The 27,228-nt window shown below is 49.5% G+C and overlaps 1 protein-coding gene across 2 annotated transcripts; it reads right to left on the bottom strand.

The window, feature by feature from the left end:
• Positions 1-478: 478 nt before the first annotated feature.
• Positions 479-26,649, bottom strand: PXDC1 (PX domain containing 1; the record flags this gene model as incomplete). 2 transcript variants are annotated; one of them, XM_080709786.1, is made up of 6 exons in its annotated part: positions 479-596; positions 2,049-2,160; positions 9,442-9,457; positions 9,872-10,060; positions 10,872-10,963; positions 26,394-26,649. In XM_080709786.1, 6 exons carry the CDS (start codon positions 26,647-26,649, stop codon positions 479-481), a joined length of 783 nt encoding a protein of 260 aa, XP_080565912.1. The 2 variants fall into 2 exon arrangements, with proteins under 2 accessions (XP_080565912.1, XP_080565913.1); XM_080709787.1 differs by lacking the exon at positions 9,442-9,457 and having other exon boundaries at positions 9,943-10,060.
• Between the last annotated feature and the right edge of the window lie 579 nt (positions 26,650-27,228).

Below are 27,228 nucleotides of genomic sequence, written 5' to 3'. Positions count from 1 at the left end.
CTTCTGTGCCTTTGACGTGTGAAGGAACAGTGAGGACCCGGGGTAGCCAGGCAGCCTGGGGCCGCTTGAACAAGAGAAATGCCCCTCTTGGAGAAGCAGTGACAGGGAGCGGGAGCTCCAGCAGAGCTTGGCACCCCTGCCCTTGCAGAGAGGATGTGCTGCAGGCAGCGAGCGTGGGCAGCGAGTCCCAGGAGGAAAGAGGCAGGCTGTTTGTCAAGTGGAGACAGAAGAGAAGACTCCTCAGGACTGCAGGCCGCGCGGCGCCGGGGAACATCCATCCCTGGTTGCTGGAGGCTGCGATCAGCCCGTGGCCAGCAGCAGCCCCTGCGGTTCCACTCATGGGACACCCGGGCCTCACAGGGTTGCGGTAGGTGCCCTGGAAGTCCTGGGCTGAGTGGCAGCCTTGGCCATCGGGCCAAGCAGTGGGTAGCAGCGATGTGCAGTCACGGGCTGAGGGGAGGAGCCCTGGTGGAGAGGCTCAGTCCAAAATGTCCGTCTCGAAGGGGACCAGGTGGTAATAGGACAGGTTGGTGACATAAGCCGCAGGGTCATCGCCATCGTCCAGCTCTGAGGTGAACTCCCCACCATTCTCAAACCTGCAATAGGAGAAAGCAAGGTGAGCCCGGCTCTCGGAGCCCCCGCTGAGGGGAAGGAAGGGCGGAGGTGACCTGTGCGCTCTCAGGGGCAACATCTGAGCTGCGCAGGGGCCAAGGAGCTGAGGTGCAGTCTTTTCCAGACATGCTTAGGATTTGTAGTGAGAGGCCTGGTAAGAAACTAATTGGGCGCTATGAATCCCACTCTGAAGACCTTCAGAGCTTCCGGTCTTTACTGCTTTCGAGACAGCCATCTGTGTCTGTTTAGCCGCCAGTTAGGGAGGCCCTAATTCATTCCTTCAGACATGGATGGAGTGATCATTTTCTTCTCTTGTTTGGGGCTAGACATGGTCAGCTCTAGGGGCCAGCAGTGAACCAAGCCAGAAGTCCTCAAGGAGCCGGAGCCTACTCCTGCCGAGGGGACCAGGGAGGGAGAGTCCTTCTGGTGGGGAAGTCTTCCTTTGGGTTGGGGTTGAGTCAGGCTCTGAAGGATGAGGCATATTTGAATGTAGACAGCTTACATGGTGTTGAGGGGAACTGAACAAAGAATAGGTACCCCCAAATGTAAAGGAAGGTAAAGTGATATTAAGTATCCGCCTGGTAGTTATCCCCTGTGAACTAAGAACTGTTTTTACTGTCTGTCCAAACCATAGGTGGCCTCCTGAGTCAAAAAAGAGACTCCAAATTTTAAAACGTCTAACACAGAAAGAAGTGTATGAAGGACTGTTATGAGTAGAATGCATCCCCCAGAGTTTATGGGCTGGAAACTTAATCCCCAGTTTCACAGTGCTGAGAGGCGGCACCTTTGAGAGAAGCCAAGGTGTGAGTCCCCCTCACGCAGTCTGGGGAGCTGCTGCTCTGCGAATTCTGTAAGAAGCTGCTGGGCCTCCTAGTCCCCAAATGCCGGGCTTCCCAGAGCATGTGTTGGGGCCAAGAGTCCTATGATCAGAAGTAGAAAGAATAGAGCAGCCCACGGTGTGGTTGCCTGTCCACCCCATCGTAACAGGCGACACCCTCTGTCCCACGGAACAGGGCCTCCAAGCCAGGCTCCAGCTGTGAGCCTCTGACGTGAGGATAGCACGGTGACACCTTCCCCTAAGTCAGAACTGCTTGGGCATCGGCATCAAGGTGTGTGGGCCTCTCAGACCTGTGCCTTGGGCCTGCAGACAGTGTCTTATCCCTCAGGGACCTCCACAAACCAGCCCCTGGAGTCTTGCAGTGTCTCCTAGGTGCCCCCTCAAGCCAGGGACTCAGCTCCCCACAAGGTGGCTCAATTAAGGTCTCAGACTCTGGAGAAGCAAACGTTTAAAGAATCTAAGTAGAGGTGGACTCAGCTGCTGGGTGCCTCTGCTCACCTCTGTTCCTCCCTCTGAGCCCCATAGGGGAGCGAGCCCTGGCCATGGCTCACAGCTCGGAGCCCCTTCCCTAAAGCCGGATTCCAATCCGTGTACTTACAAATGCTCTGCTGGATCCACACCCAGGTGCGGGTCTTTTCCATTTGGTATACTGTGGTCAATAACTATGGTCTCTGTGTTTGCCAAACAAAACCCGTTGGACCTCATGATTTCTGAAAACCAAAGCAGTAAAGTAAGTGAGTTTAGAAGAAGTCCACGTTTGAGGTTATGGGGGTTGAACCAATGTCTCTACTTTCCTCTCCACCCATTGCCCCCCTTTCTCTCCCACACTGTACCCTGAAGGCTCATTCCAGAGCTCCGCCAGGCAGAAGGAGGGGCGCCCCCTGTGGGAGTCATGTCTGCTGACCCCTTGCCAGCCAAGGCGTGTCTGCCTGAAGAGAGGGGCTCTCGTTCTGAGTGCGCCCTTCCGCGTGGATTTAAAGCAGGGGTGGAGGACTGGCCTCAAGTCTAGAGCCCTGGTTTGAAGACAGATCTGTCACACAGTGACTTGCAACATCGCACAGGTGTCCTCAACCTTACCCCGTGGCCAAGATGAGGTGAACAGCGTCTACTACCTCAGCTTGTTACAAGGACCAAATGAGATCAGCGTGTATTTTAAATCAAATAGGTGGCTTTCACTTTTTTGGCTTTATGTATTCTGTATAGACGCTGGTCCCCCCCCCCCCACCATTAAGCTGATGTTGGTAATTCAGAAAAGCAACTCTTCTATGTCTATGTCCACTGTATGGCATTAGTTTGTAGAAGTTCATCCATGGCTGGAAGAGCTGGGATGGAGGACGTGTGACCAGCATCTGGCTAGGGGTCTGGACTGGACAGCTGAGCTCCAAGAAGAACTCCACAGACTTAGGACTAGTTTTCTCCACTAGTTTCAAAATTGTCCTAGATAATCTCCAAGCATCCTTCTAACTCTAAAATCTCATAAATTCCTGGATTCCATCACAGCAGATTGTCCAGTTAAGTACAATGGTCCCTTGATGTCTACAGGGGATTGGTTCCAGGACCCTGAAGGATACCCATATCCAGGGGTGCTCAAGTTCCATATATAAAATGGCTTAGTAGTTGCAAATAAACTACACATATCTTCCTGTAATGTGATCAGCTTTAGATGGTGTATAATGCCTAGTATAATGTAAATGTTATGTAAATTGCTATTACACGTATCATTTAGGGAATAATGACAAGGAAAAGTCTGTTCATATCCAGTACAGATTTAATTTTTTTTAATTAATCAGATGGAACACCGGGCGTGGTGGCGCACACTTGTAATCCCCGCACTTGGGAGGCAGAGACAGGAGGATCGCGCAGGTTCAAAGCCAGCCTTGCTGGCTTAAGAGACCCTGTTTCCAAATAAAAATAGGTTTGGGAGTGTAGCCCGGAGGTAGAAGGGTTTCCAGGAACCCCAGTACCAACAAATAATAATAATAATAATAATAATAATAATAATAATAATAGTAATAATTGCCCAGATGTAATATTTCTTACCCATTATTGGTTGAATCCATGAAATTGAGGCATACAGATACTGAGGGCCAACTGTATAAGAACCCAGTGTGGCCTGACTCTTCTATCTGCTGAAGTCTTTATTTATACTTCCCAAGAGACTATCCTTCTGTCCCTTCCCTAAATAGATGAACAGATCTGGTGACTATTATGAGTTCTCCTGGGCCTTGAAGTCCTCCCCTCCCTGAGACATGGCTCACTTCCTGTCCTCTGCTCAGGGACACCTTTGTCCTATCAAATCAGGCTCATCCCACTGTAAAAGGCATGCTTGAAATGTACCCCACAGCTCTGGTGCATTCTCAGATAGCAAGGATTTACCACCCTCTTTGGAGCCAAATCCATGGTGACATGCTGCTCAAAATAGGCCTTCCTTTCTTCCTGGCCCATGTACCCTGGAAGAACATACTACCAACAGTGCTACTGGGAATCTGATGCCTTCATTATTTTGTTTCCTTTTCTTTTCCGTTCTTACACCTTACCATAGTTTAATTTCTTTTAAATATGGATTTGCTTTTTTTGTATAATTAAAATAGTCACTCCTTGCTTATTTTTAATCTTTCTAGCTATTTGGTTTTCAGTTCTTTGAACTTCTCTTCTTACGGAGAGAAAGAATTAGGGAAACTACATAAAAACGAAGAAAGAAAAATGGAAGATTCCCTCCTCATCCCTATAGGATCACAATGATGAGCCATCAATTAGATGAACCAAGACATTGCTAAAATGCATGCCGGACTTTCTGGAGAAAGTCCCGAGCACGTGACCCAGGGCTCCTTCAGGATTGGTCACGCCCCACAGGACACCCGATGGTGGCTAGTTCCTGCTCCACTCTGATGGGGCTGCAGTCTTAAAGGGGCTCTGCAAACCAACAAGGAGTTGCTCCGGTAACTCTGGGGCCAACTGCAATTCTAGGTGTAAGTAGGACAAAAGGAAGATGCCTAAGAAAAGTCTGGCTGAGCAGGCAGACCCTGAAAAATTACTAAATCTTAACAAGAGAGGTTCAGCTTCCCTTGCCTCTGAATGTAAAAGATGTAGCCGCACAGAACTACTTTCTTTATTGTTTTTAATCAATTCTGACCCAAATCTGTCTATCTGAGGGAGCACAGAAAACCTGGGAGCAGCCTTTCCACAGCTAGCTGACAGCCCGGTCCCCTTTTTCCTGCTCCTTTTCAGAAGGAATTGCAGGGTGGGGGAGTCCCTACAATTTTAAACAGATGTCACCACCGCAAATCATTTTTGAACCAAATTCTGCAGCATTACCTTACATACGCAATCCTTCTTGAATGTGAACTTTGGAGCTTTGAAAAATGGAATCTTTGCCAATCTCTTCAAAAGGGATTTGTAACAAAGCCTCCCCTAAATGGCTATGATAAAAGAAAACCTTGTGCACATAAATGTGACTTAATTGTTTACAAAGACAGCTCTTCAGAACACTAAAGTTTGTCTATGCTTGGAAGCCTAGCTCACCGAGTGACCTTGTTCAAACTAGTGCCATTTCACAATCAATGGGCCCTGATAAGGTCTGGCTGTTGGTTGGATCCCTCCACTCTCTGTTGGCCGCAGATCTGGAATAACCCTGGGGCAAAGCAGTCTATGCAGCTGGTGGGTTTGCACAACCTTCAGAACCCACATTCCAAAGTCTAGTTTGGAAAGGGATGGCTTATTGAAAAGCAAATTACCCTTTCATACATAAACAAGTTTCAGGCCACAGCAGACTAGAAACAGAAAACATGTGTGGTTTCTGTATGCCTTGTGCTAGCTGAAAATAGAGCATGGATTAGAGGTCAGTTTATATTTTTATTTATTCCATCACTTGGAAAAAAATGTCTTAAGAAGAGTTGGACAAATTAGTAGCTGTCCAAAGTTTAAAATGGTGTGTGTGTGTGTGAAAGGGGGAAAGCAATTAGCTGTAGCAAGTGTCTAACTGCAGAGACCACGTGATTAAGCAGACCCTCTCTGCTAATAACCCTGTAGCTCCGTGTACACCTAGGCCACCAAATGCTTAAATGCACCTCTCCTCCCCGGGTCAGTTTCCACAGGACGGTGGCATGGCCTAGGGACTCGTACCTTCAAGCAAAAATTTGCATTGGGATTCAGGATTATGGGATAACAAGAAAGACTGGCTTGTGACAAGGTTCTTCAGCACTGAGCACGTCCGGACCTTGTGCAGTGTGGAAGGTCAGTCCTGAGGAGCCTATGGCTCAGGGAAAGCACACAGACTTTGAACTTGGGTTGGACTGGTTCAAAGCCCAGTCCTGTTACTTGTGCACAGGAAACAGATTCCTTCTCAATTTCTTCATCTGTAAAGTGGGACTAACAGTTCCCCTCCCACAGAGCACACATACTGATTATACAAGGTGATATTTGTAAAGAATCTGGCAAATGCTAGAAACTCAAACAATTGTAATTGTCGCCAACACTGTTGGCAGTGTCTTCCTGTCTGCTGTAACATGTGCAAAGTAAAAGAACTGAAAAAGGTTATTATTAAAGAAAAATGGTAACACCTGAAGCCTATCTTCAGACATAGCTAAAACATGAATTTCTTAGATGCCAATTTAGGTACCAATACCAAAAGTCATTGGCCAATTTAATTACTTTAATCACATACATGACTGACTCCATGAAATAGCTCATTTTAAGCTACCTTTCTGCATTCATAGTTTCACACGAAGCACAGCCGTGCTTTATTTTTCATTTTAAGCTGATTTATCACTATGAAAAAGTCACAAAGACGGTAGAAATAGTTCTCATATTTCCTTCAATTTCTCCTAACATCCACATTTTGTGGGTGGGGGGTGTACTGGAAATTGAACTCAGGGGCATCCTACCTCTGAGCTATACCCCTAGCCCTTTTTAATTTTGCCAAGTTGCTGAAGGGCTCGCTAAGTTGCTGAGGCTGGTCTCAAACCTGCGACCCTTCTGTTTCAGCTTCTCAAGTACTGGGATTACAGGTGTGCACATTTTACATAAGGATAGTATTAGGAAACTAATATGTGAACAATGCTCTGAACTAAAGGCCTTGTACAGTCAATTGCCAGCAGTTTTTCCACTAATGTCCTTCTCTTTTCTGTTTATGATCCAATCGGGGACCCCTCAACGCGTTGAGCTGCTGAGCCTTGGTCTCCTACAACCCTGATGACGCCTCCATCATTCTTAGTCTGTAACACTTGTAGGAGGCAGGTGAGCTGTTTTATGGAATCTCTCTCAAGCTGAGAGTCAAGGGATTAGATCGAGGTGATGCACCTGCAGCAAGACTCCCATAGAAGTGATGCTATGTCCTCTTCAGTGCCTCTTCTGGGTGTGAGGGGTGCACATGATGTGCACAGGTCCTATTACTAGTGATCCGAGTATGAAGGCTTCTGCCAGGTGTCTCCAAAATTAGGCTACTCTCTTCCCCTTTAAAGTTAATACAGCCGGGCATGGTGGTGCATTCCTGCAATCCTAGTACTTAGGAGGCTGAGACAGGAGGATTGCATTTCATGGACAGCCACTACTACTTAATGAGGCCCTTGCAACTTAGTAAAATCTTGTTTCAAAATAAAGAAGAAAAAAAATAGGGCTGGAGGTATAGCTCAGAGGTAGAATAAATAAATAAATAAATAAATAAATAAATAAAGTTAATACGTATCTTGGGGAGGGGGCAAGGTCTTAAAACTGTGTAAATCCTGTTTCTCCTCAGACTGTCACCCACTAACCTTAGCGTCTGTCCATTAACAGATATTTTTTGCAACAATTACCACTGTGCATGTGGTGCTAATGGCAATTTTTCTGTCTCTTTGCCGGATCTAAGTTTTCCTTTGCCACCGCCCCGTCGCTGCATTAATTCTTCTCTTCCTTTTTTTTTTTTTTTTTTCCCAGCAGACATTTAATCTCAGCCTCGGAAGCATTCAGAGCATAGTTCTCCTCGCTCGCAAATCCTCCCTCCTGTTACATTTTCCATACACTCGAGCAACAGGACAAAACCCAAAGCAACGCCTTTCTAATAGTTGGATAAGTGGGCTGTCCATATATAGTAAAAACTAAGGTCGAGATTGTACAAATGCCAGGCCAAGGAGAACTAAAATCACACTTCATTTCCAGGCCTCTCAAACCTGAATGATCAGGTTTTTGTGGCTGGAATCTGTCCGTCAACGAGCCGCAGGCAGATGAAGACTAAGATGTACGGTCCCTTTTATGCTGCCTTCCCGCGGACGGCAGAGAACACTTTAGATTTCTGCTTTCGTAAGATCTGATGAGCATTCAGACTAACACTAACACGGGGCAAAGAGGGCTGAAGGTTGCCTTGATCGGCGGTGCTGGACCCCAGCACAGCCACTGGGCTCTCACCACGGCTGGTGCCTGGCGCCATCTAGTGGAGCCCTGGCCACACAGCCATCTCAGCATTTGAAAAGTCGGGGCCTTCACAGCCTGGGCGCTGCCTAAATGGTGCAGGTGGAGAGGGTCAGTGCCCTAGCCCGTGGCTGCGCCTCCCTCCATGCTATGTTGGCATAAGAAGGCATTAAGAAATCTTGGGTAGGGAAAGAGGGTATTTCGGGTTTCAGCCATGAAGGGCGTTTTCCCAAATGAGTGGAATTAACCTGGAAGGTAAGAGAGGGGCAGAGTTTGCCCGAGTGACCCTACAGGGCCACAGCACAAGCAGTGGCCCTTCCGCTTCTCAGACCCAAGGCTGGGCTTGGCATCCTGCATGGCCTGGGGTCTCAACTTGCAGAAGAAGGTCAAGACCCTGCCTTCTTAGACCTGGACCTTGCAGTCCAGTCACATGGGAAGGCCAGGCAGAGGCTGACACAGCCACAGGCTGAGATCTGTGCTCGGTCCTTACGAAAAGTCACAAAGAACCAGTGTGGGGCTCTGCACTTACCCCTTTAGCCTCATCTCATTACTTCTTTTTTTTTTTTTTTTTTTTTTTTTTTTGCGGGTTTGGGGATGGAACCCAGGGGCATTCAACCTCCGAGCTACACCCCCTGCCCTATTTTTTATTCTTTATTTTGAAACTGGGTCTCACTGAGTTGCAGAGGGCCTCACTAAGTATCTGGGGCTGTCCGAGAACCGCGATCCTCTGGTCTCAGCCTCCCGAATGCTGGGATTACAAGCGTATGCCACCACGCCCAGCTCATCTCATTACTTCTGAGGACAGACAGGGATTACGTGCTTCTTCACATTACTAATAAAAGCAGGACTGAGAGATGGTGCAGGAGATGCTCCACGTTGTCAACCTCAAGGGGTTGCCCCCGAGAGGCAGCCCTGCACAGCTCTGGGCTGTCCTCTCGGTGCTGGAGCCCTGGTCATTCTAAAGCAACATCTCAGTCCTGCCCATGACATGAGGCCCCAGGAAAATCCTGCTGCTCTTTGCTCTCACATTGGAAGGAAATAAAGCAACACAGAGAGATGAGGGCTCTTCCCACCAGACTGAAGGACAGAGCATCCTCACGCTATAGGCTATGCCATGTGAAACCTGACCTGACAGCCAATGGGGATCCAGAGCTCTCTGCCAGCCCTGCAAGATGAGGGCCTGTGGACACCCATCTTACTGCAGCTGACCTCTGCTGACCCTTAGTGCCAGATGGCACAGTCCAGTGTCACTGCTAACAGCACTCAAGCTAGGTGTTTCCCTTGTCCTGGCTGCCCAAAAGCCAAGGCCACAAGATAAAAATTATCTTACGATAGCAGATATATATATATCTTACGATATATATATATATTCCAACCAATATATATATTCATGTATTGAATATATATATTCATATATATAATACCTATATATATATTCATATATATTCAATATATATTCAATATATATATTCATATATATTCATATATATTCAATATATATACAATATATATATAATACCAATATATATATATTCATGTATTGAATATATATGTATATATACACATACATATACATACACTGGGGGTTAGTCCCAGGGAGGTTCTACCTTCTGGGTGACACCCCTAGCCCTTTCATTTATATATTTTTATTTTGAAACAGTCTTGCTAAGTTGCTGAGAGTCTCACTAAGTTGCTGAAGCTGGCCTCGAACCTGAGATCTTTCAATCTCAGCCTTCCAAATACTGAGATTACAGGTGTGTGCTAGCGAACCTGGCAGTAGATTGGACTACTGACTCTAACAGTTTGCTTAAAATGTCTTGCTAATTTTTCATCATTATTATGCTATTTCTTAAATAAGTTCCGATTTATATGCCAAATAAATAGCTCTGGAAATAGGAAAAGTATAAATTGCTGGTCAATAAACAGGGAATATACTGCTTAATAAAAATTGGGGACCAGGGGCTCACCCACTATTTTCACGCAATTCTGATAAACTGACTCTCTGGAGAACAAAGGATAAAAGGGATGCCCAGCCACGAAGACAACAAGCTGGCCTGAACACCAACAGCAATACTTTCCCTCCAAGCCACCATCGCCATGGCCCTTACCTGATATCTTGACTGGACTTTGAAAGCTGGGTTGAATTTTATGTACATTATCATTTTTTAACACCTGATCCAAAGGAGATCTTTCAAAGAAGGTGAGTACAACTTCTGACCTAGAATACTGGGAAGAAACAATAATTACCCAAAATGAAAAGTCCCCATAAGTTGGCCCCATATTGGTGTGGGAGAAGATGACCCTAGGCCTGGTGAGCACCCCGGGGCGCTGTTCAGAGCTCCAGCGTCCGCCCACACCCCTAAGGCTGCCGTCAATGCCGCTTAGTTCAGGGCCCTACGTGGACAGAATGCGAGGCCTCGGGGACAGGATGGGAATGAGGAAAACAATGACTGGCATTTCTGAAGGGTTTGCATGTGCCCAATTCTTCACACTTCTTCTGCAACCACAAATTGTGAGCTGCATCTACTTTCCCCATTTGCCAGACAAAGTTTGAATTAAGGAAGCCATTCCGCCTGCCTCTGAGGTCCACTTCCTTAGTCCTCTGCAAAGCTCATAAAATTCAAGGGAGACAAGTCCAAGCACCATCATCTGTGGCCGAGAAGCCAGCGTTCCCCATGGCTTCCATGCTCGTTTCAATAAGGAGGGCAGGTTTGGAGCAAAGGGAAGAAAGCCAAGACCGCCACAGCTGGAGAGGGACCTGTGTCCCCTCCTGTCCACGCCTCCTCTGGCCTCTACTTCTATTTTGTCCCCAGGGCAAGAAAAACAGAAACAATCCAAAGCCCACAAAAATCTTCCCCTCCCCAGATTATAACTGCGACCCTTCCCCACCACCTGGTCCTCCCAGGGAGGAAACAAAACATAAATTGAAATGCAACAGGCAGGTGAGTTATCTGGGAGGGTGGACGCCTCTTAAGTCTGGAAGATGACCGGCAGCCTCCCTACATCCCTGCCCCCCTCCACGCCCAGCTATTCGTACTTTACATGACATGCTGATGATCGTCTTGAGCAACTTCTCCACCTCGTTCAGCCTGGTCTCTATGTCGTGTGCATCCTTTATGGCAACCAGTCCTAGAACAGAGACGGAAACGCTCGGAGTCAGGAAAGCAGAGCAGGTCACACGCTCCTAATTAAATACACAACAGGTGCATCAGGACAAGAGGGCCACGCCCTGGTGTCACCCTATGTAATGAGATGTCTGGAGCACAGGGGTCCCCTGTTATCTGAGAGGGATAAGTTCTAAGACTCCCTGAGGGTATGCCTGAGGCCATGGATAGTGCTGAACCCTATAATCTAATGCCTTTTCCATCTCAACTAACTAAGCACACATCACATACTCTGGCCATAATTGTGCATTTTGAGGGGAGAGAGTAAAACTACAACAAATTTCTTTTTACTTCTTCACAAAGAAAAGATTTCCTCTTACTGTATTTCTTAATAACCAGAGTTCTTAAGAAGATTTGTTTTCCTTTCTGCATCGAGAACTTTCACCTTTTTACATACAGGAAGTACTTTAGACTTCTCTTTGGTGTATCTGAATTGCCAGCATCACTGTTCCTGTGCTTTGAGACCATTGCTAAGTAAATGGGATTACTTGAACACCTGCACTATATGGTTGATTTGATAACCAAGATGACTACTAAGTGACTAAAGGGGGGGGGGTAACATATACAGCATGGAAACACCAGACAAAGTGACGAGTCACGTCCTGGGTGGGATGGAATGGGATGGCTCATGATTTTATCACTCAGCAATAAATGCCGTGCAATTTATTTTTTTTATTATTATTATTATTTTTTTTTGGTGGTACTGGGGTTCCTGGAAGCCCTTTTACCTCCGGGCTCCACTCCCAGACCTATTTTATATTTTTGAAACAGAGTCCCTTAAGCCAGCGCGGCTGGCTTCGAACCTGCACGATCCTCCTGTCTCCGCCTCCCAAGCGCGGGGATTACAAGCGTGCGCCACCATGCCCGGCAATGCCGTGCAATTTAAAACTTGTCAATTGTTTATTTCGGAAAATTTCCAACTGATATTTCCAGATTGTGTTTGGCCAGGTAATTGAAACAGTGGCAAGGGAAATCTCAAATAAGTAAGGATGACTGTATTCACTATTCAGCCTCAGGTACACGAAGCCCTGAAGTCTTGTTTTAAATCTTGCATTTCATGGATGCAACAAATTATTTCTGGTTCTGCCGGGGTTGCTACCATGGATCCAAAAAGGGGATGGTGCGGTGAAGAGTGGGAAGAATAAGAGAACTCAGACTGGGTCCTTCGGGCCCACTTGATGAGCATCTTGGATGTGGCCAGAGCTCCGCCCAGCAAGATAGATGAAGCAAGAGGCCACAGGCCCGGGCCCAGCCACCCCCAACAACACAGGGGAGGGATCTCCCTGGCCATGGCTATCCAGGCCACAGGGCCCATTCTTAGGTCAGAGAAATGCTGTGTTTAGAAGGAAAAAATATCAGATCTTTGCCCAGAAAAAAACAGTGTGAGCATGACTCATGGCACCTTCCAGGAATGTGAGCATCTACACTGACTATAGTCACCAAAGACCCGGAAGACTCTTGAGCAGCACAGTATATTCTTTTTGAAATATCCTGGCTCAATGGGGACTTGGGTGCATGAGCAATGCAGACGTGGGGCTTCCCATTATAATTCCTATGCGTGAGACCCCTTGGGGTAGAAGTTAGATTTCCTGGGACACTGACTTCTCCCCATATTCCGTGTGAGCACGCATGCCACAGTCGCTGTGAGCTACAATCAGACCACAGAAGCCTAAGTCCAAGAATTCTGATCAGTCGCTAGAAATTCTTCAGAAGTCCTCGTTTGATTATGTTTTCCAAATGGGAAAAGGATTGTTCAGGCAACTCATCGCCAAGGTCTACAAAAGAGATAAAAATAATTTCTTAACACTATCTGAATTTAAGGGGCTCCAGTAATATGGCTCCTGGGGAGTGCTCCCAGTGAGTCCTCAGATGTAGGGGGAGGGCATTTCTGAAAGTCTGGGCCCTAGCAGGGGAGAGGGGGAGCCTTCACAACTGGAGTCCAGGCCAGAAACTGAGCCCCTGACTTCCTAAAGCACATACAAGACTCCTTTGCCTGGCCCACCAGGGAGCAAGGGTCCAAGAGGCATCAGGATGGGCTGTGACCCACCCACTGGAAAACCTGGGGCCCTGTCCACACGGTCTCCACATGCACCTGAGCACAGCACTCTGGCCGACACCCTCTCCCCCTCTACTCTGGACCCATCCCACCTCTTGAATGTCGCAGGAAGCAGAAGAAAGAAAAATAGAAAATCCCAAAGTGCCAGGTTCTTTGGATGCCTCTGCCCAAGCCATGAATGCCTTGAACAGAATTTCAATATTTATGTACTATAATTTTCACACACACACACACACACACACACACACACACACACACACACACACATACACAGAGTCAATGTACCACATAAGGACATCATTTTGGTCAGCAATACTGCATGCATGACAATGGTCCCAAATATCACCAAAGCAACATCATAGCTGCCTTACTCTACATTAATACAGTCTGTGGTGCCCACACACAGAATCTATGATACGCTTTGCAAAATACCCATGTCATTAAGCAAAGCATGGGCGTGTGTGTATGCGCACGCACGTGTGTGTAAAAATGCTGCTCTTTGCACCTATATGTTTTGATCCCCTCCTTGCTATAAAAATGTCTAAGGAAGAAAAAACAAGTTAAAATCCTCTGAAAGGCTGTTTGGAAAGAGAAGACAATAATAAGCAGCTCTTTCCCGCAAAGTGCTTCTTCGTTCTGTTTATCCTCCGGCACTTAGAATTCTAGCTTTAAATCCACCAAATCCGCGACTGCAGCAGTTGTACTCTTATGTTCTGAAAGATTATCCTCTTGTATAGTGGATGTGTGCAACATGTGTACACCCACTTTTTAGGCTGTAACACATTGTATAACAATTTCAAAACACTCCAGAGCTTGGCAATCCTGGCCTGTTTGCTCTGGTGACGTGATTTCTGACAAACCAAAACCTCTTTGATTTGCTTGGCTGGATTTGCAGCCTCCCAGGGCAACACTTAGGTAAATAAATCCTGCTCCAGATTTACCTGTTAGGGTGTCCAGAATTTACAAATGAAACGTAGGACGCCTAGTTAAATTTGAATTTCAGGATAAACAGTCGATAATGCAAAAGTAAGGACTGGCTTACTAAAAATACATTTATCGTTTGATGTTCAAAGTGAACTGCGTGCCCCCTGTTCCATCTTCTCTGTGCCCCATTTTTGAGTTTGAAGTAGAGAAAGGCAAGAGGGCCCCGTCAGGCCCCTGGAGACAGCAGCAGTATTTTGGCTGAGCCAACAGACCTGAACTTAGCCGTGTTACCAGCCCTGCAATTCCCCAACATTCTCCCAGCAGTGCTCGCAGGCCAGCAGGATGATGTGGCACAGCACTGCCTCAGAGAGAGCCAGCTACAGGGCAGTGCTGCCGAGGGTAAACTGGCATTAAGACGACTCCGCCACGATGGCTTGATCGTATCCGTGGAAGTGCACAGAAGCCCGCTGCCTCCTTGCACAGTTTTACCCATTTCTCACTGGAAGCCAAGTGATGCTCCTCAGAAATGTAAAAATGCTCAGATCTAAACAGAAGGCAGCTGAGGACAAGGGAAAAGGGATGATGCTTGGGATCCCCCCAAGCAAGCACTGACGTGACAGGTGCACCATAATCATTTAATTCCCCATGCTGGCTCCTGGTGACAGTCACACTGGCCACCTGGATCCGCTTTCTAAAGGAGCTGTCCTCCTTCCTCCAAGGAGCACTCCCATGTGAATGGCAATGAGCGCCGGCCCCTCCCCAGATGCATGGAGCGATGGATTCAGGTGAGTTTATGGAAATTCGCCTAATTAATAGCACTACAAGTGGGCTACTGTTGCGGGCTACCATTGCTTCAGCTGCTACACCTGGGTTGCCGAGTACAGGGATGAGAGTGCACAGATGAACCAACCGCCTCTCAGCCCTGCTTTCTGGCCCCAGCACTGGCCCTGCCCCAACAGGGCATGGAAGAGTCACTATCAGCCACGTGGCTTTGGACAGCCCAAACATCAAGTTCATGTTACCCCTCTCTTGGGGCCCTAGACAGCACGCACCTTCAGTTGTTTTAAAAATACTTTCCAATGCTGGGCATGGTGGCGCACGCTTGTAATCCTCGCACTTGGGAGGTGGAGACAGGAGGATCGGGCAGGTTCGAAGCCAGCCTTGCTGGCTTAAGAACCCTGTTTCCAAATAAAATATAAAATAGGTCTGGGAGCCGGGCGTGGTGGCGCACGCTTGTAATCCCCGCACTTGGGAGGCTGAGACAGGAGGATCGCACGGGTTCAAAGCCAGCCTCAGCTACTTAGTGAGGCTTTCAGCAACTTAGTGAGACCCTGTTTCCAAATAAATTATAAAAAAGGTCTGGAGTATAGCCCGGAGGCAGAAAGCCTCTGGGTTCCACCCCCAGTACCACCAAAAATAAATAAATAAATAAATAAGTCTGGGAGTGTAGCCCGGAGGTAGAAGGGTTCCATCCCCAGTACCACCAAAAAAAAAGTACTTTTCACCAAAACGATGGGGTGTATTTAAAATAGAAGGAAAACACTTTTAAATTAAAACAATGTCTTCTGAGACCACAATGAAGAAGTGAAACAGATCTTTTTTGAAATTTCTAGTTGTTTTATATTCCCTGAGGTTTCTAGTTGCACAGCTGGTGGGAACCTCAGACACCTGCTGTCAAGGCCCCAAACTCTCATAAATTCTCAAAGTGGAAGCCCTGAAAGATGGAGTCTGAGCAGAATCCACATGTGAGACATTGCTTTATTTTTTTCCTTTCAAGGACTAATAGCTATCCCTCACGCCCAAACATGCTAGTTGTATGGATTTTTGCCGTTACATTCTATCTTGTATTCATTCTTTCTTTCCTTTTTCTTTCTTGTATTAAGGATTTAACTCAGGGAATTCTAGCTGCAAGCTATACCCACAGCCCTTTTTATTTTGAAACAGGGTCTTGATAAGCTGCTGAAGGCCTCGCTAAGTTACTGAGGCTGGCTTCAAACCTGAGATCCTCCTGTCTTAGCCTCCCAGGTACTGGGATTACAGGAGTGCACCACCACGCCCAGTTGTACTCTTTCTTTGGACCTCAAGTCCTTTGGCTCTTAATAGTGTAACTTTTCCAAATGTCACTTGTTTATCTTATGAGGATGGGACCCTTCTACCTCCGGGCTATACTCCCACATATATATATATATATATATATATATATATATATATATATATATATATTTTTTTTTTAGAAACAGGGTCTCTTAAGCCAGCGAGGCTGGCTTCGAACCTGTGCGATCCTCCTGTCTCCGCCTCCCAAGCGCAGGGATTACAAGCGTGTGCCACCACGCCCGGCTTCACTTGTTTATCTTAAGCAACACTTGTAAGCTTTATTTGCAAAACTGGGCTTAAATACAACAATTTGGGGTCATCTAAAACTTTTTTTATATTACTAACATTGTTGATGGCAAGAAAATTCTGTGAGTTTCGGCTTCAGACCTCAGGCAGCTTTACTATTTGAGATCATAATGATAAATAATGCAGGTGGCTAAGAAGGTTGCGCATTTTCACAATCGAACATTGAAAGAAAATCGAACATTGAAAGAAAAGCTGTTGTTTCAGTATTAGCCAGCAGGGGGTGCAAAGAGTCTGTGAAAGCTGCAGGATTTGGTTCACTGACCCTCACATTTAAGGAAGTCGGCCCAGAAAATGTCACAGCCCTTGGAAATTTTTTTCTAATTTCTGATAAAATGTACACACCACCATAACCTCAAGTTTTTAATTTCCACCTCAGTTTGTGACACAATAATTTTATCAATTTTTAACCGAAGCAGTGAAGAAGTTGAAACCGAAAGAATGATTAACACTATCTTGTATGTAAATCTCAGGGGGTCAATTGCACATACACCTAGGGCTATCAGCCTCGAGCAGCCCGGGTGCCCTTTCTCCTGAGGACTTTGGCACTGAAAATTAAGAACACAGAGTGTGTTCTATCAGTTTCAGAATGAGCTGCTTTCTGCAGATACAAACACCTGGTCTATTCCTGGAACCAAAAGTGAACAAAGATCAGTCAGCAAAAGCAAACAAAAACAAATGCAGTTTCCTGATCTCAGAAAGCAGGGTCTGAAGCCCCACTTTGCCTCACTTGTAATGACTGCCCGCCTCCTCCCTGGCAGCCTGACTCGAACGCCAGTGCTGCCTGTGGCCGGGATTCTGGCAATAAAGGTGAGATGCGAGCGGCCATTAGCCAGAGCCCAGGCCTCTCTTCCAAGGAGAGGAAGCTTTCTGTTTGTGCACAATGGGCAGCCTGGGGGAACCATCTCTCCAAGGAACGTTCAAGTGGAGTCAAATAACAAATTGCAATGAAGCAGTTTCCTTTCCATTTAACAAATCTGTCCGTCAACGCCGTGTGCTTGGAAGTGCTGCCGGGGTCAGAAGCTCGTTCTCTAGCTCTTGTGTGTTGCAGAAGTGATAAAGGTATGCTGAGGCTCTGTAGGTCGTGGTAGAGCATGTGCTCAGCATGTGTGAGGCCGTGTAGCCGATCCTCCAGCAAGAAAGAAAGAAAAGGAAAGGAAGGAACAAAGGAAGGAAGGAGAAAGAGGGAGGAGAGAAAACATATATCTCTAGGTCTCATTTTGTAACCAAGGTCTTGCCCTCAATAGTTCAGTGTTCTAGTATTGCATTACACCCCGCCTTAGAGATTTACTCATGAAAGTCTGAGTGTAATATTTGGAAACCAAATAATTTAACTTTTTTTTTTTTTTTTCTGTGTGGGTCTGGGGATGGAACCCAGGGGCATCTGACCTCCGAGCTATACCCCTTGCCCTATTTTTTTTCTTTATTTTAAAGCAGGGTCTCACTAACTTGTGGAGGGCCTCACTAACTGAGGCTGGCCACGAACCGCGATCCTCCTGCCTCAGCCTCCCAAATGCTGGGATTACAAGTGTGTGCCACCATGCCAGGCTAAATCATAATTTAACTTTTTAAGAAAAAAACTTTTCAATACTTACTGCCTGAGTATCTTAGGGCAAGAGGGAAAGGTGCTGGGGATTGAATCAGGCCCAGCAAGCGCTCTACCACTGGGTTACCACCCAGCCCCCGATTTTCCAAACACATAGTCAGTATTCGAGAATTAAGAAGTGAAAAATGATTAGCTCCTTCGTCTCTGCTTAGCCACGGCGTTCCAGCGGAGTTCTAGCGTCTCTGGCCTGTGCTGACAGGACAGGGCAGCTTTTCCCTCTGACTTACACCCTGTGACACTCAAGGGGCCCACCTCCCCCATCGGCTCCCTGTGCGAGATGCCAGCAGCGGCCACTTCTCCACATCTTCCCAATAATGAGAAGCTGGACAGAGGACGCAGGAGGAAGAGGCGGAGGAGGTGGAGGGACGGCAGCCCCCAGGACCCTATAAGAGGAAGCTGTACTTCCTTCCTCTCCAGTTGCTTCCTGCTCTGGGGAGGGGCCTCTGGGAATGAGTAAGTCAAATCTGGGAGAGGAAAACCACGTTTGACTTAAACTTTCCAATTTTCACTGTGTTTTTCCTTGAATCCTCTTGTTCTCGTCATTATTTTCCCCACTAAGAGCAAACTCCCCCCCCCAACTTCTTCCAATTTTTAATGTTTTTAAAAAGCCATTTCCTGGACCAGTTGATATTTTAAAAGATCAAAAGCACCAGAGGAAACGGAGCCTCTCCAAAGCTCGACTCTCCAAAGGGGAAGAGCCCTGGTTCATTCACTCTTCCCAAAGCGCAGGTCTATGGGGCTCGGGAGCAGAGGCTGGGGACACCATGGCCAGCGAGAGAGGCCGGCGGCACCCCTCTTCCCGGGCTCTCCTGCCAGTGGGGTGAAGGAGGCAAACGCTGACCCCACAGTGTCACCTTGTAGAGCCAGATGCTAAGAAAACACAGAGCAGGGCGCCCACCCACACCTGGAAGAGGAGGCCTGAGTAGATGTGGGGAGGGCACGGGTGGGAGAGGGGAATGAGGAGTTCCCGAGGGCAGGAGTGAGGAGAGCCGAGGCACCAAGATAAACCCCATTGAAAGGTTTGCCCATGAGGGGAAGAGGGGGCCACTGCTCCCCACATAAGTTTTGGCCATAAAACCTCTACACAGTTAGCAATTTTCTCCTTCCTTTTTTCCTTCCTTCCTTCCTTCCTTTTTTTCTGTACTGGGGATTGAACCTAGGAGCATTCTAACTCTAAACAACACCCTACCAGCCCTTTCTTTATTTTTTTTATTTTGAAACAGGGTCTCACTAAGTTGCTGAGACTGGCCTCAACCCTGTGATCCTTCTGTCTTGAGCCTCCCAAGTAATGGGGCCACAGGCCTGCACCACACTGCCTGGCCTGGGGGTTCTGTTTCTTGGGGCAAGGTATATATACCCTGGCCACAGGATTCCACAGTAACTCAAGCCTGACTCACATCAACCATCAAAGTCTAGTTTTAAACCAACGGAGCCACAGTTGAGTCCATAGGAGCCCCACCAAGGCGGGGTGGGGATGCTCCTTTGTGAGTTCTCTCCTTCCTTAGCCAGGGCAGGGGGCGCCCCAGAAGGATGTGGGCACACCTGCAGAGGGCTCAGTGGGGAGCAGCTGTCAGGTGCACTGGTTAGTCCTCCAGCATCCCATGCTCCTCCTTTTGGGATACAGGCTCCATCAAGTGCTCATCAGGAGACCTGGCGAGTACAGGGCCAAGGGCAGGCGGTCTGAGTCCCAGGCCCGCTGGCTGCACGTGTCCAGCTCGATGCCAGGCACTCGGTGGCTACTACTGCTCAACGACCCTGCCACATTGATATTGTTTTTGCTGTTGTATCAATAGCGCACCCAGCCTTGAAGAACTGAACAACCTGGCTGAAGTCCTACAGCAAGAAGCAGGTGACAAGAGCCCGTATTGGCATCCCCTCTGTCTGCATCCCGAAGCCAGTGCATTCAACCAGACCCTGGCCCCTCCCACCGTCACCTGGCCTTGTCCCCAGCTGGGTGACTCCCAAGCCTGCTTGTCCCATGGCTACCTGGCTGCATCCCTGGTTTGTCAACGAATCTCACAGGGCCTTCATTTTCTCATGCAGGAGGCAGGGAAGGTGACTGATGAGATTAGGAGATGCTGTATGTAGCCAGGCATGGGGGTGCACATTTATCATCCCAGTACCTGGGAGGCTGAGACAGGAGGATCACAGATTTGAGGACAGCCTCAGCAACATATCAAGGTGTTCAGCAACTCAGTGAGGACCTCGGTTGCCTAAGGAGACCCTGTTTCAAAACAAATATTACAATTAAAGCCAGGTGTGGTATGGTGGTCACACCTATAATCCCTGTACTTGCGAGGCTGAGACAGGAGAGTTTCAGGTTCAAGGTCAGCCTCAGTAACTTAGTGAGCCTTTTAGCAACCTAGTGAGATCCTATTTCTAAATAAAAAAATAAATAGGGCTGGGTATATAGCCCAGAGGTAGAAGGTCCCTGGGTCCGTCCAATCCCCAGTACAGAGAGAGAGAGAGAGAGAAAGAGGCTGGTACTATATGCAAAGTGCCTTCCCTCCCTCCTCCAGTTGCTGCTGTGGTGTTCCTCCTACTTGATTCTAAGTTACATGCCTGCAGAGGATAATTAGGAGTTTTGTTTTCAAAACAAATGGGAAGGAACACTGGCAAGTGTAAGTTGGCAAAAGAGCAATATTGTGTCTGTCACTATCACAGCGGGAGGGGGCACGGGCGGCAGGGGTTGGGGGGAGCAGGCACCAGCCCTGGGGCCCTTCATAGGCCAAGGGTGGCCGCCGGTACATGGGCACCCCGGCCTCGCACCCTCCGCCTCTCACGTCGCCAGTGGGAGACCTCAGACCCAGGGCTCGCAGGGCTTCTCAGGCCTGGTGTAAGACAAAGGAGCAATGTTTGTAACGGTGACGACCAAGGGCAGCCAGGGGACGCCTCCTGTGACCCAGGGAAAGGCAGCGGTGAACAGAGATGCCCATGAAAGCTCCATGGGAGTGTATGCTCAGTGTGCATGAGACCCTGGGCTCAATCCTCAGCAACACACACACACACACGAAAAATTAAGAAGCTGTTCCGTTGAATGGCATTTGCCCACAACTGACAGTGACCCACTCACTCTTCTATCTACTGCCTCCAGCCCCTCAGGAGGGGTAGGCCCTGGCCTGGGTGAGGGTTATTGATGGCACCCAGGGGAGATGCACACTGGGGGAGTGCCCTCCAGCCTTACCACCATACCATACCTGGCCAGACTTGGTTTTTAAAGGGGAGGGTAAGCATGTCCCTAGAGACAGTCCAAGGACAGCTGGGATGCTGCCAGCATGTTCACAGCGATGCTGATGGAAGCAGAAGCAAGTTTTTCCTTTGACGTTTTGGGAGGAATAACCATGACCCAAGAGCAAGCTATGGAACCATCTGTGTGAGTTTTTGCCTGGCTCTTTCGCTAGCTGGGAGGGGAGCTCAGGTGTCACTTGGGGTCTGGGGTGCAGTGTGAGATCTGTGAGCACAAAATCAGGGAACCAGAAATCAAACCCAACCAAGAGGGTATTTTTGAAGAATTAAGAGGGCCAAGAAAATCAGATGTAGCTTGAGATGGGCAGTGGGATGTGGACTTCAGAACAAAAACAAAATAGAAGTAAGAGGGAGGAGGAACCAGCTACATATGACTGGGATAGGACATTGGGCCCGGACTAAGAGCCCTGTATACAGAAGAGAGTCAAAAATAGGTATGAGTTAGAGAAAATGCCCAGATCCCCTGAGAATGTGAAAGCTGCCTGTTAGGAGGGCAGGATGCCCACGTGTGAAGCTCCATGTGGGGGCGGGGCTCTGGCATAGGCCAAGGGGGGCCCCACCCAGCACCCTAACCACAGGGAGGGCCAGGCAGAGATGGTGGCTCTGTGCCCTACCCTGCTCTGCGGCCCAGGACCTGAGCGGCCACCACTTGTACTAAGTAAACTCGATGGCTCTTCAGTTGCTCCCCGCCCCACCCGGGAACAGGTGCATTCTCCCCTGTGAGGATGGAGTGCACAGGGTCAGGACCTGGGAATGGAGCCCAGGTTTCCCTCGAGCTGTTAGGGCTCCGCAGACCCAGTACTCATAGCGGTGTCCAGCCCTCTCTGGTACTATCTGGGATGCCTTAATCCCTGTGATGTGTTCTCAAGTCTAAGAAGGCACAGTTTACAGGCATAGGGTGCACACAGATTCACATCCCCAGGGACAAAGGTGAACAGAGACAGGTACACACGCTCCGTTCAGAGGCTCAAGTTACAGGACTAACTTGGAGAAAATGCTAAATGAAGACTACAATGCACCAATAAAAGTATATGGAAGGAAGGAAGGAAGGAAGGAAGGAAGGAAGGAAGGAAGGAAGGAAGGAGCTGAGTGCCACACTCCAAGCTGGGCTCCTGAGCTACCTCCTCCCTGCAGTAGCCCCTCTCAGGGCCGCTTCATCATGGCGCAGGGTAATCGTGCATCTCAGGATGAGGCTGGGCTCATCCCGGCACCGCTCACACCCGACCTCTGGCCTGAGTGTCCTTCCAAGGCATCCACTGGCTTGTTCCCTCCTTTCCTTCTAGTCTCTACTCAAAGATCGCTAGTCAGCGAGACTGATCATCCTATCTAAAAGCTAAACCCCTCCCCCAAAGTCACAGCCCCCTTCTGGATTTACTTATTTTTCTTTTGAACATTTATCATTCACTATTTAACATGCTGTTGCTTGCTGATCTTGTTTATCATTGTTTTCCTCCCAACCAGAATATAGGAATTGTGAGGGCAGGGATTTGGGGGGTCTGTTTACTTTATTGTCCCTGGAATGGTCCCTGGCACATGGTAGACACTCTGTAGCTACCTGACTAAATAAATAAATATAAAACCAAAATGGTGATTGTATAGTTGTGGAGAACCAAAGATCACCTGACTACTTAGAGATAGAATCGGTTGCAGCCATAGTGCCCAGGCCAGCTCAGATGTCACAGGCCTAAATCAAGTAGGTACCCTTAAGAAAGGACCAGAAGAGTTTAAAAGCCTCCATCAGTGGGGAAGTTCTGAATGTTTATGTTCTAAAACTCAACCCTTCTTAAATGTGAGAAATGCAAATAAAGCAAAAAAGCTTTATCTTAGCTGGGGCAGGAAACCCTGACCCATTAGGGTATTGCATAGAGGGGGTTTAAATTCAAGACATGGCCCCACTGGTGTTCAAGGACAGAAAATCTAGAGGAGAACACTTTGGTAACTAAGAGATAACTTCCCCAGGAAGGAGCTACCTCCCTCCCCTAGAGTTAGGCAATGACAAAGGAAAAGGTTAGGCTCCATTTAGAGACCCAGATTCCAAGAAAGAGGACACAAGATAGAAACAAGACAAATCCCTCAGCAGCCTTGCCCGATCTCACCCAAACAGAAGGCCAGGCAGGTAAGCTAGTGGGTGCTATGTCTAGTACCATGCAAGGGTTTAAATATCCTACACAGGTGTCACCAAGACAGATAGACACACAGACACACACAGACACACACACACACACACACACACAAACACACACACACACACACAAACACACCTACAAGGCCCAGGGGAAAACCACCAAGGATCACACCAGTGTGTGCAGAGAAGAAAAACTACAGTTCTGTCCACATAAACATTCTCCCCCACTGCAATACTTCAGGAACCAAGAAAAGGACTCTGCATTCCTTTAATTGCATGCAGATTCAAAAACGCAGAGTGAGAGCCAAGGCTCCTGGCCCCTCTGGGTTGGCGCAGTCAAACACTGACAAGCGCCACCAGCCGAAGCTCAGAACCCAGATTTCCTCCCGAAGCCCTTTTAACGAAACCAGAGGACGCAAATTGAACCCAGCCCAGAAACTTCAATAAATAGAAACCAGGGAATCTGACAGGGAAATGACACTGCGAAAAGCTGGCATTGCCAATACAACACACACATCTGCTTGCCTTTTGTGTTTACAGTTTGCAAATTCAGATAATCATTTTATGCAAATAATAAATCTGCTTGGGAATAAAGCAGACTCTTCTTTTATACTTTTGTGATATATTTTGCTTAGCAAACAATTTCCCTAGACTTAAAAGGAATCAGAAAAAGAAATGGGACTTCCCTGGCATGGCACAACAAAACTTGGGTGGTACCAGGGCAGGGCCAGATTGTCTCCCGGCAGAGAAGCAAGGATCAAAATGGAGACAGGTCACAAGGTCAGCCATCCTCTGGTCCCAGGGCTCTTCATACCCTCCGGGGGTGTGGGGCTGGCCCTTCGAAGAGGCCCCACCAGACAGGACTTGTCATCAGCCATGGCAGCAGTTCTAATAACCCTATGGCAGAAAGCCCTTTATACCTGCTCTAGCTGGTCCCATCACCATGTGTCTAATCCCCAGTTCTCTTTTTTTTTTTCCATTTAAGCACTTAAGGGCAGCTATTGTATCCTTTCTTCTTTTTCTCTATCATAATCACCCACTTCCTAGATAAATCATTCTTCACGCTTCAGAGTGTGTCCACACACCTCCCAATCCCAGAACCGACCCCAGTTCTCTTTCTTTTTCTTTTCTCTCCTCCTCCTCCTCCTCCTCCTCCTCCTCCTCCTCCTCCTCCTTCTTCTTTTTTGGTATTGGGAATGGAACCTAGGGGCATTCTACCTCTGAACTACATGCTCAGCCCTTTTTTAACTTTTGAAGCAAGGTCTCATTAAGTTGCTAAGGGTTCTGCTAAATTGCTGAGACTGGACTCTAACCTGTGATCATCCTGTTTCAGCCTCACAAGTACTGGGATTACAGGTATGTGCCACCACGCCTGGCTCCCAGCACAACTTGAATGAATGCAAAAGAGGTATGTGCAAGGCAAGGTGGATCCCTCCCCCTCGCCTTCCTCCCACTCCAGGGCATATATTTTCACCTGGCCTTTCACCGTGAAGCCACACTCCTTCCCCCACCATCTGGACCAATAACAACTCTAGGCAGAAGCAGCTGATGCTTATGGTAACCATAACGACGGGCATTGACGGAGGGCCCGCTCTCACCACTCTACCATGCAGTTTAATTCTCACAAGACACAGGTCCTAGGTCACAGGTAAGGGCTAGACTCTAAACCTTCAGCCTGAGCCCAGATACCTGGCCAGAGGGAAACTCAAGAAGTCCAACTTGTTTATGGTCTACCTTATTCCAGAAAAAACCATTGAATAAACTGCTGTCCCTCCATTATGCTGTCCTGATCTGGACGTTCATGTGTGTAAGCTGCAAGTATGATAATAACAAACAAGTTCAGAGAAAACTGTTTTCACGCTTGAATAACACCCCACCTGGAGAAGAGCTACTGGTGTGAGAATCTGAGGAGCCTGGAGAAGGGAGAGGCCGGCTCTCTCACCCCAAACTTGCCGGCTTTGGGAGTGTTTCCAAGTGATGTGTCTGCCAGAGCATGTGTCATGAGAACTGAGCTAATTATCCACATAATTCACACATGGGGTGGGGACAGTCGCCAGGGGAAAGTAGAGGTTATCTCAACACCTCAGCCAGACAGGCGGCCAAGGAGAAGCGCTGGCTGTCCTGCTTGGGTAGCTTTGCCCCACACTGCCACCGGATCTCTGCTTGACGGGGTGTCCCAAAAGGGAAGCCTGGGGGCGGAACAAGTGTCCCAGCGCTGCAGGTGACCAAGCACTGGGGGAAGGCCCCTACTCAGCTGTCTAATCTTCCCTGCTTTATGGTCCTCAGCGTACCCACCCCTCACTATCCCCCTCTCAACTTCAGCCCCTCTCTTCCTTCCTCCCTTTCTCCATCCCCCTCTCTGGCAGTAGGAAAAGGGAAGCCAGCGTGGTTTCTGCAAACAAGAGTCAAGGCCAGGGAGGAGGCGGCCACAGCAGCTAATCAAACCCGAATGCGCCCTGGCCCTGGGGTGGGGACCCTGAGCTGCCGAGGCCGCCGCGGGCGGGCCGGTCGGGGCTGGGGCGGAAGCGCTGCTGCGTGGCACCTCGCGCTGGGCTCGGCGGTCGCGGGGGAAGGGGAGAGGCGCGGCTTCCCCGGGGAAGGGCTCCGGGGCCGCAGCCAAGCGCGACGCTCCCACCCAAATTCAGGCACTCGCTACATGTTCCCAAAGGTTCCCCCAAACCTTCTACCGGGGTGGGGCGGGGATGCAGCTGCCGCTCCGGGGTAGGGGGCCACGCAGGGCTGATAATTCTGGGTGCCCCCTTGCGAGGCCGCGCCTTCCCCAGAAGTGACCGATCCTGGGGGGGGGGGTGGACAGTGGGGGCGCATATCTGCTGGCCAAGACCCCTTTCCCCTCCCATTTCATTTCTCCACGGGTTGGGTGCCTCGGGGGTCCAGGGCCGGCTCCCGGTGCGCCCCAGCGACCTTCTTTCGGGGGCGCCGGGTCTAAGTGTCCCCTGCCCCGGGCCGGAGAGGAAAGGCGCCCTCTGGGCTTAAGTTCCCCTCCGGGTCCGCTCCGGGCGCGCCCCGCCCGACCCCCGCACCTTGCCGCAGCGGCCCGCGGGCCAGCTCGGGCCGGTCCTCGGGGAAGGCGTCGCGGAGGCGCTGCCACAGGCGCCGCAGGTCGGCGAAGCTGCGGTGCAGGTAGAGCACGCTGCGGTCCGACCACTCGGTGCGGATCTCGAAGAACTCCTCCTCGTCGCCGCGCCGGCTGACGATGAGCCTGCGGACGCCGTTCACCCAGCAGCCGCGCACGAACATGTTCACCAGCGACGTGCCCTCAAACACCGCCGAGGCCATGCCGCGGGCCGCGCATGCCCCCGCCGGGGCGCCCTGCCCCTGCGCCCTCCCCGCCGGGCAGCCCGGGCCTCCGCGCTCGGCGGGCGGCGGGGGCTTTATAGGACCGTCCCTGGGCGGGCGGGCGGGCGGGAGGCCGCCGACGTCGGGGCGGGAGGGGGGCCCGGCCGCCTCGCCCCCGCCCCGGGCCGCGCCGCTTCCTCGGGCTGGACGGCCGCGGGCGGGGCCGGCTCTCTCGCTGGCGGGCTCGCCGGGGCTGGAGACTTTTTTCTCTTTCCGTTCCTCCGGCGTCAGGACTTCTCCTCCTGCAGGGGAGCGGATCGTCGCCGGCCCGGGATGGGGGTGGGGTGGGGGGGGGCTAGCCGGTCCCGGGCCCTCCCGGCCGCCCCGCTGCAAGTCCGGGGCTGGACGCCCGGGCCCCCCGCGCCCGCCCGCGCATTCCGGGCGTGCCTAAGCCGGCCAGGGCGGGGCCGCGGGACACACAGGCCCGGGCCGGGTGGACTGGCCCCTGGGGGTCGTCCTCCAACCAGGGAGGCCGGACAGGACGGTGGAGGGAGAGCGGGGTCCCCTCGGAGCGCCTCG

The sequence above is a fragment of the Muscardinus avellanarius genome (genome assembly GCF_963383645.1).
Source record: "Muscardinus avellanarius genome assembly, chromosome: 14".
NCBI classification, from domain to species: Eukaryota; Metazoa; Chordata; class Mammalia; order Rodentia; family Gliridae; genus Muscardinus; species Muscardinus avellanarius.
This window is presented reverse-complemented; position numbering and strand designations above follow the sequence as displayed.